Raw genomic sequence first — 21189 nt, 5'->3', positions numbered from 1 at the left:
ATACCGCAAAGAAAATCAAAGATTCCACATACCACAACTAAGACCCAGTGCAGCCAAATAAATAAAAGAAGGAGGCAGAGTGAGCAAGGGAATGAGATTATAGAGGCAAGTAGGGACTACATTTAAGTCAACATAGGCTATGGTAAAAAACTTAAATTTTTATGTAAGATAATATAAGATTTTAAGGTGAGGAGAGTTATAATCAGATTTACATTTAAGAAGTCCTCTGGCACCTATGTAGAAATGGTTGATAGGGAGAAGAACAGAGAGATCATTTGGGTGAGTCATTTTTAAAAATATTTATTTGGTTGCGCCAGGTCTTAGTTGTAGTGTGTGAGATCTTTAATTGAGACGTGCAAACTGTTGGTCATGGCATGTGGGGTCTAGTTCCCTGACCAGGAATCAAACCCGGACCCCTTACATTGGGAGTGTGGAGTCTTAGCCCCTGAACCACCACCGAAGTCCCTGTGTGACTCTTGTAGTTGTGAGAGATACGAATGACTTTGCTTGGGTGGAAGCAGTAGAGTTGGAAAGAAGTGGCTAGATCAGACCAGTGACTGGCTAATATAATAGGTTAGGAGAGCGAGGGGCAAAGAGGCTTTTGCTAACAAGATTAAAAAATACTTCAGATAAATGATGGTGTGGCTTACCTACCCATGTTCAAAATAGGGCAGGAGGTCCAATTTAGAAGTAGGACAAAACTAAAAACTAAACTTCCAAAACTAAAATTCCATAAAATGTCAGCACATTCCCTCCCAAGTGTGAGCTGATAGTTCTGCTGCCCTGCCACTTCACAAACTCAGTTTTGCAATCTGAGTCTGGTACAGAGGTGCCCCAGCTTCAGAGGATTGTGGAAGCCCCATTTTGCTTTCCTAGCCCTGTGCCCTGCACCTTGGTGTAGAGATGCTTCTGCCCAAAGTGATCGACTTTTTCTGATTCAAACAAAGTGCCATAGTAGTCACCACCAGGGACTGGGGCCCTGGAAGCTACTTGCCCATCAGTCTTTATCTGGAAACCTTCTTTCCATCTGAGAAAAGATATCCAGCATACCACTTTATGAGTCATCTGTAAGGTATGAGAGTTAAGTACAAATTTTATGTTTCATCTTCTCCCTGCTGTATTTTCCTTGGTGAGAACCATGGAGATATTTGTGTCTTTTGAAATTCTTTTGGGAACTTTGCTCTGGTGTGTGTTGAAGGAAAACAAAATAAAAAAATAAATATAATTAGCATGTTAAAAAAAAAAATTTGGCCATGCCCCATGGCATGCGGGGTCTTTGTTCCCCAACCGTGAATTGAGCTCGTGCCCCCTGCAGTGGAAGCACGGAGTCTTCACCACTGGACCACCAGGGAAGTCCCCAGGTCATATTTTATTAAAGCAGTTTTTATGTATCTTGTGGACTTCCCTGGTGGCTCAGAGGTTAAAGCGTCTGCCTCCAATATGTATCTTGTACCATGCTTTACCTCCATTATGTCACTGAATCCTTGCACCAGCCCTCACATATGTTCTAGCTCCTGATACCCATGTTCTCAGCCTCTGCACTAGCACATTCCTTCTTTATCTTTGTCTCCTTATCTTTCAGGTAGATGGGAAATTACTATGCTGGCTATGCACACTTTCATACAAACGGGTCCTGCAGAAGACCAAAGAGCAGAGGAAGCACCTGAGCAGCTCTTCCCGTGCCGGCCATCAGGAGAAGGAGCAGTACAGTCGACTGAGTGGCGGCAGCCATTACAACAGGTAACCCCAAGATGCTTGAGATAGAACGAGAGGTTCTGGGAGGTCAGATGTAATACACAAGTAGTCATGCAAGATACCACCTTTTTATCTGAATTTTTGTATTTTCTCTCTGGTTACTAATCTACAGAGGGAATCTCCTTGGATGTATTTTATAATTCATGTATCATCCAAGGGCCAGAGAGACTTCCATAAGGCATTAGGGTTTTCTGACTTGGTTTGTGTTGTGTCTTAAAAGTTTGTGTTCTCCGCACTGTTAAGAGTGGGTTATTTCCCTAGAAGACTGGACATTTCACAGTCTGAGGAAGTGCAGCTTTTCTTATTCGTATTTGGCTAGGAGATTGATAGATATTCTAGGTTTGTCCTTATAAGATCCAGTCAAAATGATGTCCCTTCACTGTTGTCTTAAGCTTCCTTTCAGAGTATCTGTTGTGCTGTTAAGAGTTCTGGCTTTAGATTGAATCCTGGGTCTGCCAAGTTCTCTGTATGGGATCTTGGGCAAGTTTTTCCATCTGTAAAATGAGGGAAATAATAATATTACCTCATGGAGTCGCTGTGAAAATAAATTATATGGTATGTGCATAGTGATTAGTTTTATAACCAGCATATAGGAAGCTTTAGTACATGATAGTTATGTATTGTTATCATTACCTTTATGATTTTGTTTGTTCATTGTTAGTTACTTTCATGGACCAGATTCTCTGCAAGGAATGCAGAGATGAGTAAAAAGAATCACTCTGTTTTCTAAGAGTATGCAGCCTGGTAGGCAAGACAGACCTGTAATCAAATTATTGCAGGATAATCTGAGGGTGTCACAGTGAAAGCATGTCAAGATACAGGCATAAGAGGCTGTGGTAATTAACTGCCTTGGGTGGTCAAGCAATGAAAGATCAGAGAAGAGCTGACATTGGAGCTAGATCTTAGGATAAGTGAAAATCATCAGATAAGGAATGGGCCGAGACATCCTGGGCTGAGGGAATAGCAACTGCGAAGACATGGAGGGCATAAGGCCACATGGAACTTAGGAACAGCAGATCCTTTTATTTTGCTGGAGCTTATGATTGGGAGCTGGAAAATGGGATGGAAAGGAATCCAGCAGACCTGGTAACATGTAACATGATCTTGATGTTAGTAATTTTAATAGGAATCCACTGAAAGGACCTGTGTTGGGGAGGGACCAAATCTACCTTAAAAAAAAGATTAACCCAGACAATTGTGAAGAATGCACTGGAGGAAAAAGAGGCTGGGGGCTAGTTAAGAAGCTTTTCTGGTAAGAGTCCAGAAAGAAATGTTAATAGAGAACCTCAGGCAGTGGCACTAAAGATCGAAGAAGTAGATTCAGGAAGACATTTCAGAAGGAGAATTACACGTAAATTAGATAATCTGATGAACAGATAGATGGGCAGGAGCTGGGTGAATAAAGGATAATTCTCAGGTTTCTTACTGGGGTGAGTGAGTGAATCCTTATCTGAGAGGCTATCCAAAGGGGAAAAAAGAAGTTCAGTTTTGGAAAGTTGAGTTTGAAGTGTCAAGAACTATTTAGCTCTTTTTCGTGGCACCTCTGAGGCTAATAGCTGCTTCAGGGTGAAGCAGAACATCTCTTTCGCAGCCACTGGCTGCCAGAAACTCACTGCAGTGGACAGTGAACGCAGACTTTGTACCGTCTGTGAGAAGTTCGTGGCCGTGGAAGTTGCTGCTGATGCTCTAGGTCAAGAATGGAGGGATTATGTGGTTCTAATCAGTGGTGGGAATGACAAGCAAAGGACCATGAAGCAAGTTGTCGACCCATGGCGGTGTCCAGCTACTACTGAGTTAAAGAGTATTCCTGTTACAGGCCAAGGAAGACTGGAGAAGGAAAGAGCAAATCTGTATGGGGTTGCATTGTGAATGCCAATCTGAGTGTCCTCAATTTGGTCATTGTCAAAAAGGGAGAGGAGGATACTCCTAGATTTACTGGTAACACTGGGACTCCACCTGGGGCCCAAGAGCTAGAGTCTGCAAACTTGATAATCTCTGAAGTAAAGATCTTGATTACTGCCTCCTGTACAATGTCACAAACCTCTGTCCATAGTTCTTCAGGCACTCTGTCTATCAGATCTAATCCCTTGAATCTGTTTGTCACTTCCACTATATAATTGTAAGGGATTTGATTTAGGTCATACCTGAATGGTCTAGTGTTTTTCCCTACGTTCTTCAATTTAAGTCTGAATTTTACAGTAAGGAGTTCATGATCTGAGCCACAGTCAGCTCCCGGTCTTATTTTTGCTGACTGTATAGAGTTTCTCCATCTTCGGCTGCAAAGAATATAATCAGTCTGATTTCGGTATTGACCATCTGGTGACGTCTATGTGTAGAGTCGTCTCTTGTGTTGTTGGAAGAGGGTATTTGCTGTGACCAGTGCATTCACACTAGCAAAGTAATGCTCAGAATTCTCCAAGCAAGGCTTCAACAGTACGTGAACCAAGAACTTCCAGATGTTCAAGCTGGATTTAGAAAAGGCAGAGGAACCAGAGATCAAATTGCCAACATCTGGTGGATCATCTGTTGAAAAAGCAAGAGAGTTCCAGAAAAACATCTACTTCTGCTTCATTAACTGTGCCAAAACCTCTGATTGTGTGGATCACAACAAACTGTGGAAAATTCTTAGGGAGATGGGAATACCAGACCACCTTACCTGCCTCCTGAGAAATCTGTATGCATATCAAGAAGCAACAGTTAAAACCGGATGGACGTGGAGCAACAGACTGGTTCCAAATTGGGAAAGGAGTACATCAAGGCTGTATATTGTCACCCTGCTTATTTATCTTATATGCAGTGTACATCATGCAAAATGCCAGGCTGGATGAAGCACAAGCTGGAATCTAGATTGCCGGGAGAAATATCAATAACCTCAGATATGCAGATGACACCACCTTATGGCAGAAAGCGAAGAGGAACTGAGGAGCCTCTTGATGAAGTGAAAGAGGAGAGTGAAAAAGCTGGCTTAAAACTCAACATTCAAAAAACGAAGATCATGGCATCTGGTCCCATCATTTCATGGCAAGTAGATGGGGAAACAATGGAAACAGTGATAGACTTTATTTTCTTGGGCTCCAAAATCACTGCAGATGGTGACTGAAGCCATGAAATTAAAAGATACTTGCTCCTTGGAAGAAAAGCTATGACCAACCTAGACAGCATATTAAAAAGCAGAGACATTACTTTGACTTCAAAGGTCCGTCTAGTCAAAGCTATGGTTTTTCTAGTAGTCATGTATAGATGTGAGAGTTGGACCATAAAGAAAGCTGAGTGCCAAAGAATTGATACTTTTGAATTGTGGTGTTGGAGAAGACTCTTGAGAGTCCCTTGGACTGCAAAGAGATCAAACCAGTCCATCCTAAAGGAAATCAGTCTTGAATATTCATTGGAAGGACTGATGCTGAAGCTGAAACTCCAATACTGACTCACTGGAAAAGACCCTGATGCTCAGCAAGATTGAAGACAGGAGGAGAAGGGGATGACAGAGGATAAGATGGTTGGATGGCATCACCAACTCAATGGACATGAGTTTGAGCAGGCTCCGGGAGTTGGTGATGGATAGGGAAGCCTGGTGTGCTGCAGTCCATGGGATCACAAAGAGTCGGACATGACTGAGCGACTGAACTGACTGAAGTAAAGATAATGTCCACCAGTATGTTGTGAGAAAGCCCTGAAGCAGAGATGATGAGAAAACTAGGACCAAAGCACCCAAAATTCAGCATCTTTTTACTGCATGTGTTCTGCAGCACAAATGTCAGCATGTTACTCTGAAGAAACAGTGTATTAAGAAAATAAGGAAGAGGCTGCAGAATATGCTAAACTTTTGGCCAAGAGAACAAAGGACGCCAAAGAAAAATGCAAGGAACAGATTGTCAAGGAGCAGAAGCTATCCTCTGAGAGCTTTGACCTTTGTGTCTGTGCCCAGTCAAAAATAAGATGTTCTGGAAGTAGCAAGAAACTAAGATCTGATGTTAAAAAAGATTATTATTTAGTAGGAGCTTAGGCTATAATTCAGAAGAGGTTTGACCATGAGCCATTGGTAGCATATAAGAGTTGGTGGTAGCAGAGCTAATTTTAAAATGTGGATTTCTGTGGCCCTACCCCAGAGTTTAATTCGGTAGGATCTAGGATGGAATCCAGGAATCCTGCTTTGTTTTATAAACCTCTCAGATGATTCTCATGCAGATGATTTCCACCCACTATAATAGTTGTTAAAACCATACTCTTGACTGATATAACTTAGGCTGGAGACTAAAAACAGATTATAGGAGCACTCAAGAAGGATGGAGTGAGTATTTGAAAACCAAATCTCTAATCAGGGTTAATATCCAAAATACATAAAGAACTCAACAGTATGGTGTTTGCTCAAAAAATTAAAAATAAAACTATCATATGATCCCAGCAATCACTCTTATCTGAAGGAACTGAAATCAGCATTTCTATTCATTTATCACAATACCTAATATATGGTAGCAACCTGAATGTCCTTGGAGGGATGAATGGTTGAAGAAAATACGGTATATACATTCAATTGAATATCCAGCCATAAAAAAAGAAGGGAATACTGCTGTTTGCTACAACATAGATAAACCTTGAAGGCATGTGCTAAGTGGAATGAACAAGAGAGAGAAAGACATACACCATGTGGTATCACTTTTATGTGGAATCTTAAAAACTGATTTCATAGAAATAGAGAATAGAATGGTGGTTGCCAGGTGCAACAGGAGAGGGAAATGGGGAGGTGTAGGTTAGAGGGTACAAACTTTATTAGAAGTAGTTCTCAGTTCTAATGTACAGCTCAGTGACTGTATACTTGAAAATTGCTGAGAGTAGATCTTAAGCATGTTGTTGTTCAGTCACTAAGTCATACATGACTCTTTGCAACCCCATAACTGCAGCACGCCAGGCCTCCCTGTCTCTTACTGTCTCCCGGAGTTTGCCCAAGTTTACATCCATTGAGTCGGTGATGCTATCTCAAGCATGCTCACCATTAAAAAAAAATAAGATGGAATTCCCTTGGCAGTCCACTGGTTAGGACACTGCGCTTCCACTGCAGTGGGGACAGATTCAATCCCTGGTTAGGTAACTAAGATCCCACAAGCCATGTGGCACAGCCAAAAAATAAAATCAAGTATGCAAGGTGATGGGTGTATTAATTATCTTGATCTTGGTAGTAATCATTCTATAACATATAAAATTGTCACCTCGTACATTTTAATTAATGTACAATTATATTTTGTCAGTTATAAAGTTGGACGTGATGGAGAGACGGCATGATCACTGGTATCAAATACTGAAAAGAAGCCAATAAGAAAAGGTCTGAAAAATCCTTTGGATTTGGCAATTTTACATCCGTCAAAGTAAAAGAGTTGCAGACTAGTTTTAGGGACTAAAACTGATCTTTAGGGTTGTCATGAGACTCTTAGATACTAGAAGATTTACAGAAACAGAGGGAAGAAGAACTGGACTTGGTGTTCAAATATGTAAAGCTGTCTAGGCCAGCTTCACTACTAACTAGCCATATATCCCTGGGTAGGTCAGTTAACCTTGATGAGCCTCAGTTTCTGCAAAATAGAAATAATCTCTTGTATATGCCTCGCAGTATTATAAGATGCATGGGGAACAATGAATGTGAAAGTACTTTTTAAATTGTAAGATGGATTATGCTTAAGATGGATTATTATTAAGCAGATAATATTTAATCACAGCTAAAAATTTGGGGAAGGACTATAGAAATGAGCTACCCATGCACCTATGGAATTAAGACTTGGGTCGATTTTGATGATCAAAAATAATTAGCTCTTGCATAGAATAGATACAATATTATGTTGGTCCCATCTGACAAGACTTTCATTGTGATGTTTTATTAATCTTTGATTTCTAAAGTGTGTGTATCTCTTTCTCTCTCTCTTTTTTCTTTTTTGCCATTAAAAGTCAGAAAACCCTTTCTACGTCTTCAATTCAAAATGAAATCCCAAAGAAAAAATCCAAGTTTGAGTCGATCACAACCAATGGAGATAGGTAAGCCAGTTCAAGTGTGTGTGCATGTCTCTGTTTGAAATGCATACACAGTTCCTGAAACAGGAATGCATTTTAGAGTGTGTCATGGAGCTAGTTTATGGTTATCAGTGAACTTCTCAGGGATACTACACTAGCCACTTAATATCTTATAAATAAACAGTACTGGTATTAGTTTATAAATATAATCTTGTCTAGAACATACAACTGGATTTAATAGCAGTTGAATTTTCTGCAGTCCACAAATAACTTCCTCACAAGAATTCAAAGACATCAACATCTAGATGCTTTTTATTGTGATCTGTGCCTATAGCCTCCTCCAGGCAGGGCAGGAGTTGGTCTGCAGAGGCAAAACAGAGACGAATTGGAAATTTTTCTTATTTGGCCACACCGCACAGCTTTCGGGATGTTAGTTCCCCGACCAGGGATTGAACCCTGGCTGTGGCAGTGAAAGTGCTCAGTCTTAACCACTGGACCACCAGGGAATTCCTGACAATTTAGGATTAAAGCAGTATTGGGCAGTCTGTGAGGGATAATCCATGCTTCCTTAGCATTAAGAGAGATAACCCAATGCAGATGCTGAATCAGGGAAGGAGATGCATTTAAATATATTTCTGTTTCATTTTAAGCCTTTCTGAATGCATTTTTATTCCTCACTTTCCCCTTTCCTTATTAGTGATGCTTCCACTTATGACCTATTTTCTCCTCATACCCAGGATGCCCCATCCATGTTGGTGTAATGGCCTGCTTCTCAACAGTGTCTTGGGGCCTGACCCTCCAGGCTGGGCATCCTAAAGTGAGACCACCTGGCACACTCATCCCTAAAATCCTTGGAATCATCTCCATTCTGAAAACTCCCATTCTCGGTTCTCTCTCCCAGACAGTGGTGGATGTGGGAGCAGACCAGCATATAGGCTTACTGGGGCTGAATTTTGTTTATTTAGGGGTATACATAGCATCTATGAAGTTGGCTTTTTCATTAACTTGATTTGAGACTCTGCAGACTCTCTTTGTATTTCTGGTATCATTGACTTTAAACTTCTTGAACTGATCCTTCTAGAAGTGCTTGATTTAGATATTCTGATTACATAGGGGAAGGAACCATAAAGACCATCTTTCTGGTTAGCTTTACTGTTATTGTTTGTTCTCTGAGCAGCTAGTTTGACCATTCTGAAGAAAAATGGATGTGGCACTGATTGTCTTAACCACGTCTGCCAGGATGCTTGATCCTGTAAAAACTACTTCAGGGAATGAACCATTCTGAATGCCCTGCTTTATGAAGGCCTAAGCCAAGATCCACAGCCTTTAGATTTATCATTTCTGTTTTGTGCTGTTTATGATGTGGACTGTGTTTGAATGACCCATTCAAACAGGAAAAGGCTCATTCATAGCCTTTAGTTTAACCAGCAGGCCTTAAAGTTTGCCTTCTGTTAGGTCATTTTGTTCGTGAGATACTGCCACTGTTCTTGCTGACTATTGCTATGGCTTCACTAAGCCAAAGACTTTAAACTTTCTGTTCAGAGTGTTTTATTGCATCTGGTTACCAGCAATGATTGTTTTCCTCAAGTAGGATGCTGATCTTTAACTTAGGTGCATGGTCTTTCATAATGTCCTCTGGGAAAGATCTTTAAAAATATTCTTTTCTTTAAATATACATGGTAATTTAAAAAGTAGCCACCTAATAACTTGAAAATTTGGAAAAAATTTTTCTGGAGCCATGAAAATTGTTTTCATACATAAGCAAGTTCCATTTGACTATTCCTGCACTAGCAATCTTAATCTATTCCACTTGTTTGCATTTCTTTTAAAAGTTTATATACAAGGTAAATGACGTTTTTTCTTTCCTTTTTACTTTTTTTCTTGCTTTTCTTTCACTTGGGAAACATTCTGACAAGACTTTAAACAAAACATTTTTTTAATTAATTATTTTTTTTTCTCTTTTGGCTGACCAGGGATCGAACCCACACCCCCAGCATTGAAGTGTGGAACCATAACCATTGGACCACTGAGGAGGTCCAAGACGGTTTTTGAACTGTCCTTTATTTTTTTTGGTTCTCCATCTCCCTCCATCCTTAGGTACACGTGCTCAGTCATGTAACCCCATGGACTGCAGCCCGCCAAGCTCCTCTGTCCATGGACTTTTCCAGGCAAGAATACTGGAGTAGGTTGCCATTTCCTCCTCTATGAACAGTCCTTTTTTTTTAATGTCATGGAAACCAAAAATTTTTTTTACTGACTATCTATTTTGAATTCAGTTCTGGAGTAAATGTTACCAGTTTTGTTTCTTTACTATCTATTGTGACTCCCTCTCAGTTTTTAATCACAATCCACTTTTAAATTTATGCTTTTATTTGTGCATTTTTATCGTCTCATGTCTTCAGAAGATTGTTCTCTAACAGTTTTCCACTGATCATATACTACCATATTTCTTTGTTTTTTTTTTGTTTTGGCCACACACATGACATGTGGGATCTTAGTTCCCTATTCAGGAATCAAACCCGAGAGCCCTGCAGTGGAAGTGCAGAATCTTAACCACTGGATTTCCAGGGAAGTCCTCTTATTTATTTTTTAAATATTGAGGCATATTTGATTTATTTTTTCTTTTTATTTATTTTTTCTCTTTTTTTTTATTCATTAGCCTCTGTATCATACAGAGAGAACCCATTACTTTAGAGTTTTTTTTTTTTAAAACATTTTTCTCATAGTTTTATACTTAGAAAATGCCTTAGTCTTTTTATTTTTTAGTATCCTAAAAAATTCATAGCTTCCATCTCAATATTTTATACTTTGTCAAAATTATAACAAAAATCCTTCAATCTGAAAAAAATCTGAGTTCATTTCTAGCTTTCCTTCCCTGAGAAATGCACTTTTTGATCATATTTGTTTATTGTTTGATGGGCAATGAACAGTGAGTGACCTCCAGACACACCTTGTGGTTTATTGTTTCTAAAAGACATTCTTTTCCTTTCCTTATCGTTTTATTGTGTTCTCCCTCTAAAATACACCTGAAAGATTAGACTCAACTCTGTGTAGCCTTGGAGGACAGATCCAGGACCAATGGATGGGACTGACAGGCAGATTTTGGCTCAACCTGAGAAAAGATGTTTTTGGAAACATTCCAAAAACTATTAAGTTTTTGAAAGAGACAAGCTTCCTGGATAAATAGCAAGTTCCCTGTCTTTGGCGGTGTTTAGAAAGAGACTAGATCTGATTTTCTGCCTTAGTAACCTAGCCATCTTTTTTCATTTTGATTCCCAGCAATTTTTATTCATCAGGAGTTACAGAGTTAGACAGTACAGTCCTTAACACAGGAAAGACGCAATAAGATTTGTCAGCAATTTATTGGTATGGAAAGAATTTTCCCTCAAGAAGCAGGTAGAGTCAAATCTATCTTGAGAATGAAGAACAAAGCTGAAAGTGTCATGCTTCCTGATTGCAAACTGTACTACAAAGCTGTAGTAATCAAAACAGTATGGTTTTTGGGGACTTCCCTGGTGGAGCAGTATTTTAAAATCTGCCTTCCAATGCAGGGGATATGAATTCAATCCCTGATTGAGGAATTGAGATCCCACATGCTGCTGGGTTACTGAGCCCACACACTGCAACTAGAGAACCCTGCATGCCACAGTGACGAGCCTGCACACCACAGTGAAAGATCCCACATGCCGCAGCTAAGACGTGACTCGGCCAAAAACAGAGCAAGAAGACCAGCATGGTATTGGCACAGAAACAGACACAGAGACTGATGGAACAGAATAAACAGCCCAGAAGCAAACCCACATTTATATGGGCAGTTACTCTACAACAGAGGAGGCAAGAGTATACAGTGGGGAAAAGACAGCCCCTTCACTGAACGGTGTTGGAAAACTAGACAGCTACATGCAAAAGAATCAAACTACTTTCTTACACTGCTTACAAAAATAACTCCAAGTAGACTAAAGACGTAAATGTAAGACCTGAAAGCATTAAATTTCTAGAAGAAAACATAGGCTCTTTGACATTGGTCTTGGCAATTTTCTTTGGATATATATCCTCAGGCTATGTAGTCCTATTTATTTACTTTTGGTTTTACAAAGGACTGCATCAAACTCAAAAGCCTTTGCACAATGAAGGAAACTATCCACAAGATGAAAAGGCAACCCGCTAAATGGGAGAAGATATTTGCAAATAATATATCCAGTGACGGGCTAACATCCAAAATATACAAGAAGCTCATAATATTTTAACATCAAAAAAAAAAAATAACCAGTTCTATTTAAAAATGGGCAGAGGACCTGAATAGACATTTTTCCAAAGAAAACATACAGATGGCCTATAGTCACCTGAAAAGATGCACAATATCATTAATTATCAGGGAAATGCAAATCAAAATGGCAATGAGCTACTGCCTCACACATATCAGAATGGCTATCAGAGAAAAAATAAGTGTTCACGAGGATGTGGAGAAAATAGCACACTTGTGCTCTCTTGGCAGGATTATAAGTTGGTAAAGCCACTAGTATGGAGATACCTTAAAAATTTTTAAATAGAATTGCCATATGATCCAGCAATTTCACTTCTAGTTATTTATCTAAAGAAAACAGAAACACTATTTCAAAAAGATATATATAAATACCAGTGTTCACTGTAGCATTAGTTACAGTAGCCAAGATAATGAAAGCAATTTAAGTGACTGTTGATAGGCAAATAGCTAAAGAAGCTACAGGGTGTGTGTGTGTGTGTGTGTGTGTGTGTGCGCGCTAAAGAAGCTACAGGGTGTGTGTGTGTGTGTGCTAAAGAAACTACAGGGTGTGTGTGTGTGTGTGTGTGTGTGTGTACACAAACAATGAAATATTACAAACAAAATCTTGCTATTTGCAACAACCTGGATGAACCTAGAGGATATTATGCTAAGTGAAATAAGTTGGAGAAAGACCAATACTGGGTGATCTCACATATATGTGAGTCTAAAATACAAAGCAAAATGAAACATACTCATAGTTGCAGAGAACAAACAGGTAGTTGCCAGAAGATTGGGCATGGGGGGATAGGCAAAACAGGTGAAGGAGATTAAGAGCTATAGACCTCTAGTTATATAATCAATAAGTCATGGGGATGTAACATACAACATAAAGAATGTAGTCAGTAATTTTATATGGGGACAGACGTTTACTAGACTTACAGTGATCATGATATATGCAAATTGAATTATGTATGAAACTAACATAATATTGTATGTCAATTATATTTCAGTTAAAAAAGGAGCAGAGCAGAGTATAAGCTTTGGGGACAAGAACAAGTTATTTATTAGCCTGTTACTCCATTTCATTTGTTACTCTGGTTATGGGTTTAAATAGATTCTGTTGGGTTGAGGGAAGACAGTCCCTCAGCAAGTTTGGAAACTGGTGGAGACTGTGATGGATCCTTTCAATATTTCCTCCTGAATGCCTTGTTTTATTATTTTACGTGTTGTTTTTGTTACCCAGTAATTCTGCATATTTATCAGTTAGCAAAGCAGTGATCCATTGTTCCTCTGACATTCTTCTCATATGCTTCGTGTAGACTGAGGGCAGAATATTTTTATCAATGGACTGTGTCTTCGCATTCTAGCCATAGAAATGCTTAACTTGGTAACTATAAAGAGGTTTGTCCAGCAGTTCACCTTGTTATTTGGAGTTTCTACCTGTGTAGAAAATTGATGGTTGTTAGATGTTGCTCAAGGTATAGGAAAGATCCAACAGCAAGGGGGATCTGGAGTAGCTGCTATATTGATATAGGGTGTTGGGAATCAGTATTGCAGTTTTCTAGGAAAAACTGGTTTGTGTTTTACTTTACAGGTTGCCCTGTGAAAAGTAAAGTTTCCTTTGGGGAGGTCTCTAGAGAAGGGTAGGATTTCTCTCTTGGCAGTGATTTCTTAACTTGTGTGGGTCTAAGACACCTCTGACCAGACTAAGGAGAGCCTTGGATCCCCATCCTAGAAACCAGCCCATTGTATGTATACATAGAATTGCATATACAATCTCAGAGCTTTACAAATTCCCTGAAACTTTCCTGGTTAAGACACTCTACTAAAAGGACAGAGTTCACCTGGCACTTTGACAAAATGCAGTGCTCAGAGACCATCACAGGGAGGACTCCGTTGAAGACCCAGGTTGTGATACTACTTTGCAGTTTGCTACCTTTTTGTTCATTTCCTAACTAAATATCACGGAATTCTTGATAACTGGAAGTGACAGTGCACAGGCCAATTGTAGTAGGGAAGTTGGCTTCTTTCCTGTTAATTTCATCTCCTTTTTTTTTTTATCACTTTTTAAAAAGATTGTACCCGAGGTGGAAAGCAGCAGCTTCTTAGCAGCTGTACCACATCATGGGCTTTGGAGCAGAAAACAGATAGTCAAAATCCCTATGGGGATCTTTAAAGAAAAATACGTGAAATTACAATTGATAATTTATCCAGATTCTAGGGAAACTTATCTAATCAGAAAAAATTATGACTCTCACCCACAATAACTAGGGATATTCAATGAACCTGAAACAAAATATCTTTGGCTCTTGTGAGGTGGCATTTATTTTAGTCCTGAATGTGAGCAAAGATGGGCTTTCCAGGTGGCGCTAGTGGTAAAGAGCCCACCTGCCAGTGCAGGAGACATAGGAGACACGGGTTCGATCCCTGGGTTGGGAAGATCCCCTGGAGAAGGGCATAGCAACACGCTCTGATATTCTTGCCTGGAGAATCCCCATGGATGGGAACTTGACAGTCTACAGTCCATAGGGTCGCAGAGTCGGACACGACTGAAGTGACTTAGCACGCATGCACAGCATGCACGTGAGCAAAGATGCTGCAGGAATGCTGCAGATTGTGGCTTTGGTTGGTATCGTTATCTGATGGCCACCTTGCCTGTGCAGTTTAGCAAATACTCTCAAGTTGGACATGTATTGTGCTTGATGGCTGGGATTCAACTAGTTGCTCCTGCTCTTGAAGTTGCAGTCAAGTGGGCTGTAATGTGACCTCACGTAGAAAAAAGCTTATGCATCCAACTGATATTTTCCCCCTCCATTTTTCCCCTCAGCTTTTCCCCAGATCTGGCTCTGGACTCACCAGGCACTGACCACTTTGTCATCATTGCCCAACTGAAGGAGGAAGTAGCCACTCTGAAGAAGATGCTGCATCAAAAGGATCAAATGATTTTAGAGAAAGAGAAGAAGGTATTGCTTAGTTAGTGTTTCTCAGGTCAGAATGAGGCAGGGGGGTAAGATATGTGGTATAGGGCACCATACTAACTGTTTAACGGATGTTTGTTGGATACATACCATTGATGCTCTGAGAGAGGTATCCAGTGGCAAGGTTGGGATGTCCTAGGGAGCAGCTTGCTGTCTGCCAGGATCATGGCATGGCATTACTGTTGTCAGTCCCCTTCCGTCAAGTGGTTTAGAGGTGGTTTCTTTCTTTCATTTGGAGGAAGCTTCCACTTCTAAGGGAGGACTGAAGTTAACTAAGCTTGCAGAGATGATGTGTAAAACCACAGTATCCGCCTCGTATTTCACAGTGGGGCATATAGCAGAGTACTACTCTTCTCAGCATAAGCTGTTCAGGGAGCGTGTAATCAGAGGGTGCTGAGTGAGCATGGAGTTGGGACAAGAGGAAGTAGTTACATAATTGGAATTTTTAATGCTCTCAGGCTAGGGGAACCTGATGCCTCCATCTCTATTATTGGGATGGCTGTGTCCGGGGGACAGTAGTGCTCAAAATATGTAGACCAAGTCTGCCTCGTCCCCGGACAGTATTCCAGTAGGCCTTCCTGTAGTCACTACATCACTTTGTTTCCATTGGTGACAACTCCATTCCTGAGTGACCTACTCTCTAAGCTCATTATTATCTTCAGTGAGGTCTTATTCTGGTCTAGGAGTCATATTCCCCTCTTTAGGGGAATTTTTTTATGTCCTTTTTCTGATTCATGTCTATTATTTCTTACTTTCAGATTCTTAGAGAATGTCTCGTTTTTGACTTACTATTCTAATAACTAATAATAATAGTGAACTTTTATTGGATGCTTTGGCGTGCTATGTAGGAAACTGGGGTTCGGTTCCTGTGTCGGGAGGATCCCCTGGAGAAGGGAATGGCAACCCACTTCAGTATTCTTGCCTGCAGAATCTCATGAACATAAGAGCCCGGCGGGCTACAGTCCATGGGGTTGTAAAGAGTCGGACACGACTGAGCAACTAACACACTTCTATCTGCCTATCCCTATTCTAAGTGCTTTATATGTATTAACTCATTTATACCCATATCACTTTGAGGTAGGAATTATTATCATCATTTCATAGATAACCTTCTATAGTGCCTTCAATATTTTTCCCCTTAGGGTTCCTTCCTCTAGCTCCGTTTTCTCCCTGAGGCTGTATGTTGTTTTGCACTGTGTTCGGAATGCTATGATGAGTGCTGCTGCTGCTGCTGCTAAGTCACTGCAGTCGTGTCTGACTCTGTGCGACCCCATAGACAGCAACCCACCAGGCTCCCCCGTCCCTGGGATTCTCCAGGCAAGAGTACTGGAGTGGGTTGCCATTGCCTTCTCCAGTGCATGAAAGGGAAAAGTGAAAGTGAAGTCGCTCAGTTGTGTCCGACTCTTCGCGACCCCATGGACTGTAGCCTACCAGGCTCCTCCGTCCGTGGGATTTTCCAGGCAAGAGTACTGGAGTGGGGTGCCATTGTCTTCTCCATGACGAGTGCTAACAAAGACATTTATGTTAAAACATTTTTTAACTTAATTTATTTTTGGTTGCACTGAGTCTTTGTTGTGGTGCACGGGCTTTTTGTCATTCTGGTGGCTTCTCTCGTTGCAGAGTATGTCTGTAGGTGCTGGGCTTCAGTAGTTGCGGCACACAAGGTCAGTAGTTAATGGCTCATGGGCTCTGGAGCGTAGGCTCAGAAGCTGTGGTGGAAGAGCTTAGTTGCTCCACGATGCGTGTAATCTTCCCAGACCAGTGATCGAACCGGTGTCCCCTTCATTGGCAGGCAGATTCCCATCTACTGGGCCACCAAGGAAGTCCTGTAATGTTGAAATCTTTATGTGCATTTTTTGTATCTGATTGCTACCTCATCTTATAGATGAGGAAATGGACCGAAAAAGATTAAACCACCTGTCCAAATCACACAGCTGGTGAAAGGCAGAACAGAGGAATGAACCCAAATCTTTCTGACCCTCCCGTTCTTTCTACTTTGCCAGTAAGGTGGACATTCGTGGGGAGAGACCAGTATTCTTTTCAGTTTACTACATGAAAGCAGACCCAAGTATATTTTCTTTATGAACTAGATCAGAATAGCACATTAAAGAAAGGATTTTTGCAAAATAGAGACAAAATGAATACTCGTCTCTAGTGCTTTGCAATTGCAAGATCTTAATTCCCTTACCTACAGCAGTGAGAAAGCTCTGAGTCCTAACCACTGGATAGCCAGGGAATTCCCACAAAGTGAGGGTTTTAAAAGGAGCAAAAGGAAATAGTAGATTGTTTCCCATAACTTTCAGGATCAAGATCACATTCCTTGGCTAGAACACAGGCTCTTCTGCATCATGCCTTCCTATCTGTGGCCTCATCTCCCGACATACTCATCAGTCATCTGAATAAGTTCTCAATTATCTTGCACTCTGCTTGTGCCCATACTGTTCCCTTTGCTTGAATGCCCTATTCCCTACCTCATGTGCCAGTTGCAACTTGTATCTCAAAACTCAGCTCATACCTCATTTCTCTGATTTAATACCTCTTCTCTGTGTTCCTTGAATAGCATAGTCAATAGAAGAAGGCCTGGAGTTTGAATTCTGACTCTGCTACTTGCTAACCACTTTACTTACTCCTTTCTAAGCCTTGATGTTGCCATCTATAAAATGGGAAGAATAATGTTACTATCCCACAGGGTTATCAAAGGATTGGATAAAATAATATAATCAAAACAGTTTGCCTGAAACAGAGCAAAAATTCAGTAAATGACAACAGCTGTTATTTTCATGGCTTCTCTCAAACTGTCAGTCATATTTGTTATAACCATTGATTTACTTGGAGATGAGAATTTGAAAGATTATTGCCTATATTGAGTACATGAAATACCTAAAACCTTCTAGCAAGTGGTCAGTAGCAGACATGCTAATGCAGAATTTTGTGTAATTTTCAGGAAATCACTAGAAAAAAATAGGATACATGGTTCCCTGGCTTTGATTTAGGTATGGATCTTTAGGAGAGCCCTGGGTTTCATTAATTTAGGGGACTGTTTAGCTCTCTGGTACCAAAACATTTTTCATTGCACAGAAATTTCTTCTGGTCACTCTGCCTTTTTTTCCCCTCAGATCACAGAACTGAAGGCTGATTTTCAATACCAAGAATCTCAGATGAGAGCCAAAATGAACCAGATGGAGAAAACCCACAAAGAAGTCACAGAACAATTGCAGGTAACTCTGCTTATTTAATATGGTAACTCTGCTGTATTTAGCTGATGGCATTTTAAGTGATCATCTGTTAGATTTCTTTTTTCCTAGAGAATTGACATGTCAACTGACATATTAAATCACCTTATAGATGACTTTTATTATTTTCTCTTGGATGTGTTCTAATCTCTTTACCTCAATAAACGGTGGAATTAATAAATGTGTTCTTTGATTTTTGGATAGACCAGATGTGATTCCAGATGTCTAAATTGTAAATTCTGTTTATCCAGCACACTAAGGCACTCCATGGTTTGTGTTGCATAGAGCATCCTTTTGTAATAGTGGATCCCAGGAGATGCAAGTACACTGATTAACTTCCAGCAAATACTTTCTTCCCTCTCAACCAAACCCTAGAGCTTTCTGTTGTTTTCTGCCTCTAGAATTCGTTCACCTCTTCCTGACCTCTACATTGTCTCCCTTAGCATCTGCATGAAAAACATCCTATCCTGCTAAAACTTCCTTCTGCACTGATTTTTCTTTTTTTTTTAGGCCAAAAACCGAGAGCTCCTGAAGCAGGCAGCTGCCTTGTCCAAGAGCAAGAAGTCGGAGAAGTCAGGAGCTATAACCTCTCCATGAGAGACCATGAGAACGCTCCCGACAACAGCAAATGGATTCCTCGGTTAGGGTGGCAACCTGGCTGTTCTCTGGGAATTGCAAGCTTCCTTAAGAAATCTCTGTATTATTACAGTTATCCTTCTTTGTGTGACTGCGTTGGGCTGAATGGAAACACCTGGTTTGTGCTGTGTTATGACTGCATGCTTGAATGTTTGGGGTTTCAAGCTCCCCCCTCTTTCTCTTACTCTCTCACACTCTTACTCTCCTCTCTGTACCCTCCAGCCCTTCTCTCAGTACTTCTCTCTCTCTTTTGCTACTTTTTTTTTTTTCCTTTTTGTGGTGGTCACTGCTCAGTGTTATGTGCAGAATGATTTTTTTTTTTTTGGTCCATCATTGCATCCTGCCATACCCATGAGCAAGCAATTTGGCATTAATTACATATCACTGCCACCCTCTGAACTTTGAAAACTGCCACCTTAAGACTTGGTACAATGGAAGAGACTTTTTCTCTCCAATAAACCTTTTGCTTCAGGGTATACTCTTGGGTTTTTTTCCAGGTATATTATGTATGAACTTTGTACTATGTATAGCCAGAGTTTTATTTATTTTTTAAAAAAAGAAACTTTTTCTTGATAAAGTAATAATGGTAGCCTAGCTTGTTCTTCTTGTAAAAGTGATGCTTCTTTTAAAAAAAAAAGTACTACTCTCTAGCTTTTAGTGAAAGAATCAGATCTTTTCTTTCTTGTTACCTTGGAGTCTTAAAAACTGATTGCTAAGGTGAAACAATTCAATATATAAGTATGGAGTTAAGTGCCTTTTGGAGGGTTTCTTGGAAGAGCATGTAAGAAGATACTTAAGGGAGATAGCAAAGATTTGGAGAGTCTGTCTTTCTAAGTAAGGGCAGAAAGAAAGGTTGTCCAGGTTATACTGGACACTTCCCTCTCCCTCCCCTTTCTTGATTGTTTTATGTGACTGATTTTAAATCTCACACTGCCACCTCTTTTTTAAAAAAAATACTCTTGTATCAATTGTCATACTGGGCCATTGTCAGATAACTTTTTTTTAGATGATTCAAAATGGACTAAGATTTGGACTACAGAGCATTTTGGAAATTAGTATGAGCTGCTCAAGTATGGACTCTGAGTGTGACTGGGAGAATGATATCCTGGTATGTACTGTCTCCCCACTCTTCCCCACCCACCACCGCCTGTATACTCCCTGCTTTTAATGGAAATGTGTTGAAAACAGGTGCTTCTCAGAAGCAGCTTGGCCCCAACCTGAATTGTGTCCTGTTTTCCCTTCTTGACCCAGTGGGCACATGCATTTACTTTTCATGTGAGAGGATAGATTTGCATTTCTAGCCATACTCTCAGGTCCTCTGTGATGTTTGTGAAAGAAATTAGAGATGTGTGGTGTGCCATGAAACAATAAAACCAGCTACTTTGGAATCATTTAACGCAGGGGGCTATACTGGAGTTAGAGGTAATCATAAGGGCAGATGACATTTGTACCTCAGACTACCAGAAGTGTAGCAGTAAGTTTAACTTACTAGGCATTTCCCAGCATCAAATGCTTCTAATTGGTGAACATTCTCACGAGTGGAGCCATGCACTTAATGAGACAGAGACATGGAAATGAGTGGCTTCCTTCAGATAAGAGGAACAATGGACCATGTTGCTTATCGCTCTGGTAGGGGATGTAATTTTCTCTTCTAAGCAAGGGAAATGGCAGTGCTAAATAGTTTTGTAACTTTTTGAATGAGAAAATTTTAGGTAAAGACAAACTGTCAGATAATATTTTTCAGATGCATTTACATTGCCTATGTGGAAAAGATTGTGAAAAAAGTTGCAGTCATGGGTTGTTGTTGTTTTTTTTTAATTTTAAAGACTTGAGAAATTCTGTTACCTGAAGTGACAATGTAAAAACATATTTAGTTTTATACTAAATCTTTTTTTAAGGTCTTGGCATTTAATATAAAGCAAATCCATACATTTTCTAACTTTCCACGAGTTCCAAAAAGAGAAGGAAGAAACCTCAGTCTTGAAATTTTGGTTTTTAAAAATCATGATACTGTTTTACCATAAAATTGAGTAGCTAACTTTTGGTAACACCTTTTGTTTATTTGTATGTTTGTAATAATGGACATTTTAAAACACAGGAATGTTTTGGTTTGTACAGACTTTGAAAAATGTGTGTTAATAAAAATTCATATTGACTCAAGTATAATTATTGGTTTGTTTTTTTTTCATTTATTTATTGCTGGTTCACCAATAGACATATCCCATAATCCCCTTCAACCTAGAAAAGAGTCAGTTTGTCTTGCTTGTAGACTTTAAACAATTAAAAGCCTAACAGCGCTAATAGGGAGTTTTATGTCCATCAAAGAATAAACTAATTTCTTTCTTTC

The 21189-nt window shown here is 39.9% G+C and overlaps 1 protein-coding gene across 4 annotated transcripts in view; it reads left to right on the top strand.

Moving 5' to 3' along the window:
* The window catches only part of FAM76A (family with sequence similarity 76 member A), a 28623-nt gene extending 7618 nt beyond the window's left edge, over positions 1-21005 (top strand). For 2 of the 4 annotated variants that reach the window (XM_081586344.1, XM_081586342.1), the window contains 4 exons: positions 1583-1740; positions 14823-14958; positions 18090-18191; positions 18717-21005. In XM_081586344.1, coding sequence (XP_081442470.1) covers positions 1583-1740; positions 14823-14958; positions 18090-18191; positions 18717-18803 — 483 coding nt within the window. In that variant the 3' untranslated portion in view covers positions 18804-21005. Of the gene's footprint in view, positions 1-1582; positions 1741-7689; positions 7777-14822; positions 15914-16394; positions 18192-18716 lie in introns of all 4 variants that reach the window. The other 2 variants (XR_014081014.1, XM_081586341.1) reach the window with 2 other exon arrangements.
* The last annotated feature ends 184 nt before the right edge of the window (positions 21006-21189 follow it).

Source organism: Giraffa tippelskirchi, chromosome 3, assembly GCF_054371585.1.
Source record: "Giraffa tippelskirchi isolate mGirTip1 chromosome 3, T2T-mGirTip1v1.2.pri, whole genome shotgun sequence".
Classification (NCBI taxonomy): domain Eukaryota; kingdom Metazoa; phylum Chordata; class Mammalia; order Artiodactyla; family Giraffidae; genus Giraffa; species Giraffa tippelskirchi.
This window is presented reverse-complemented; position numbering and strand designations above follow the sequence as displayed.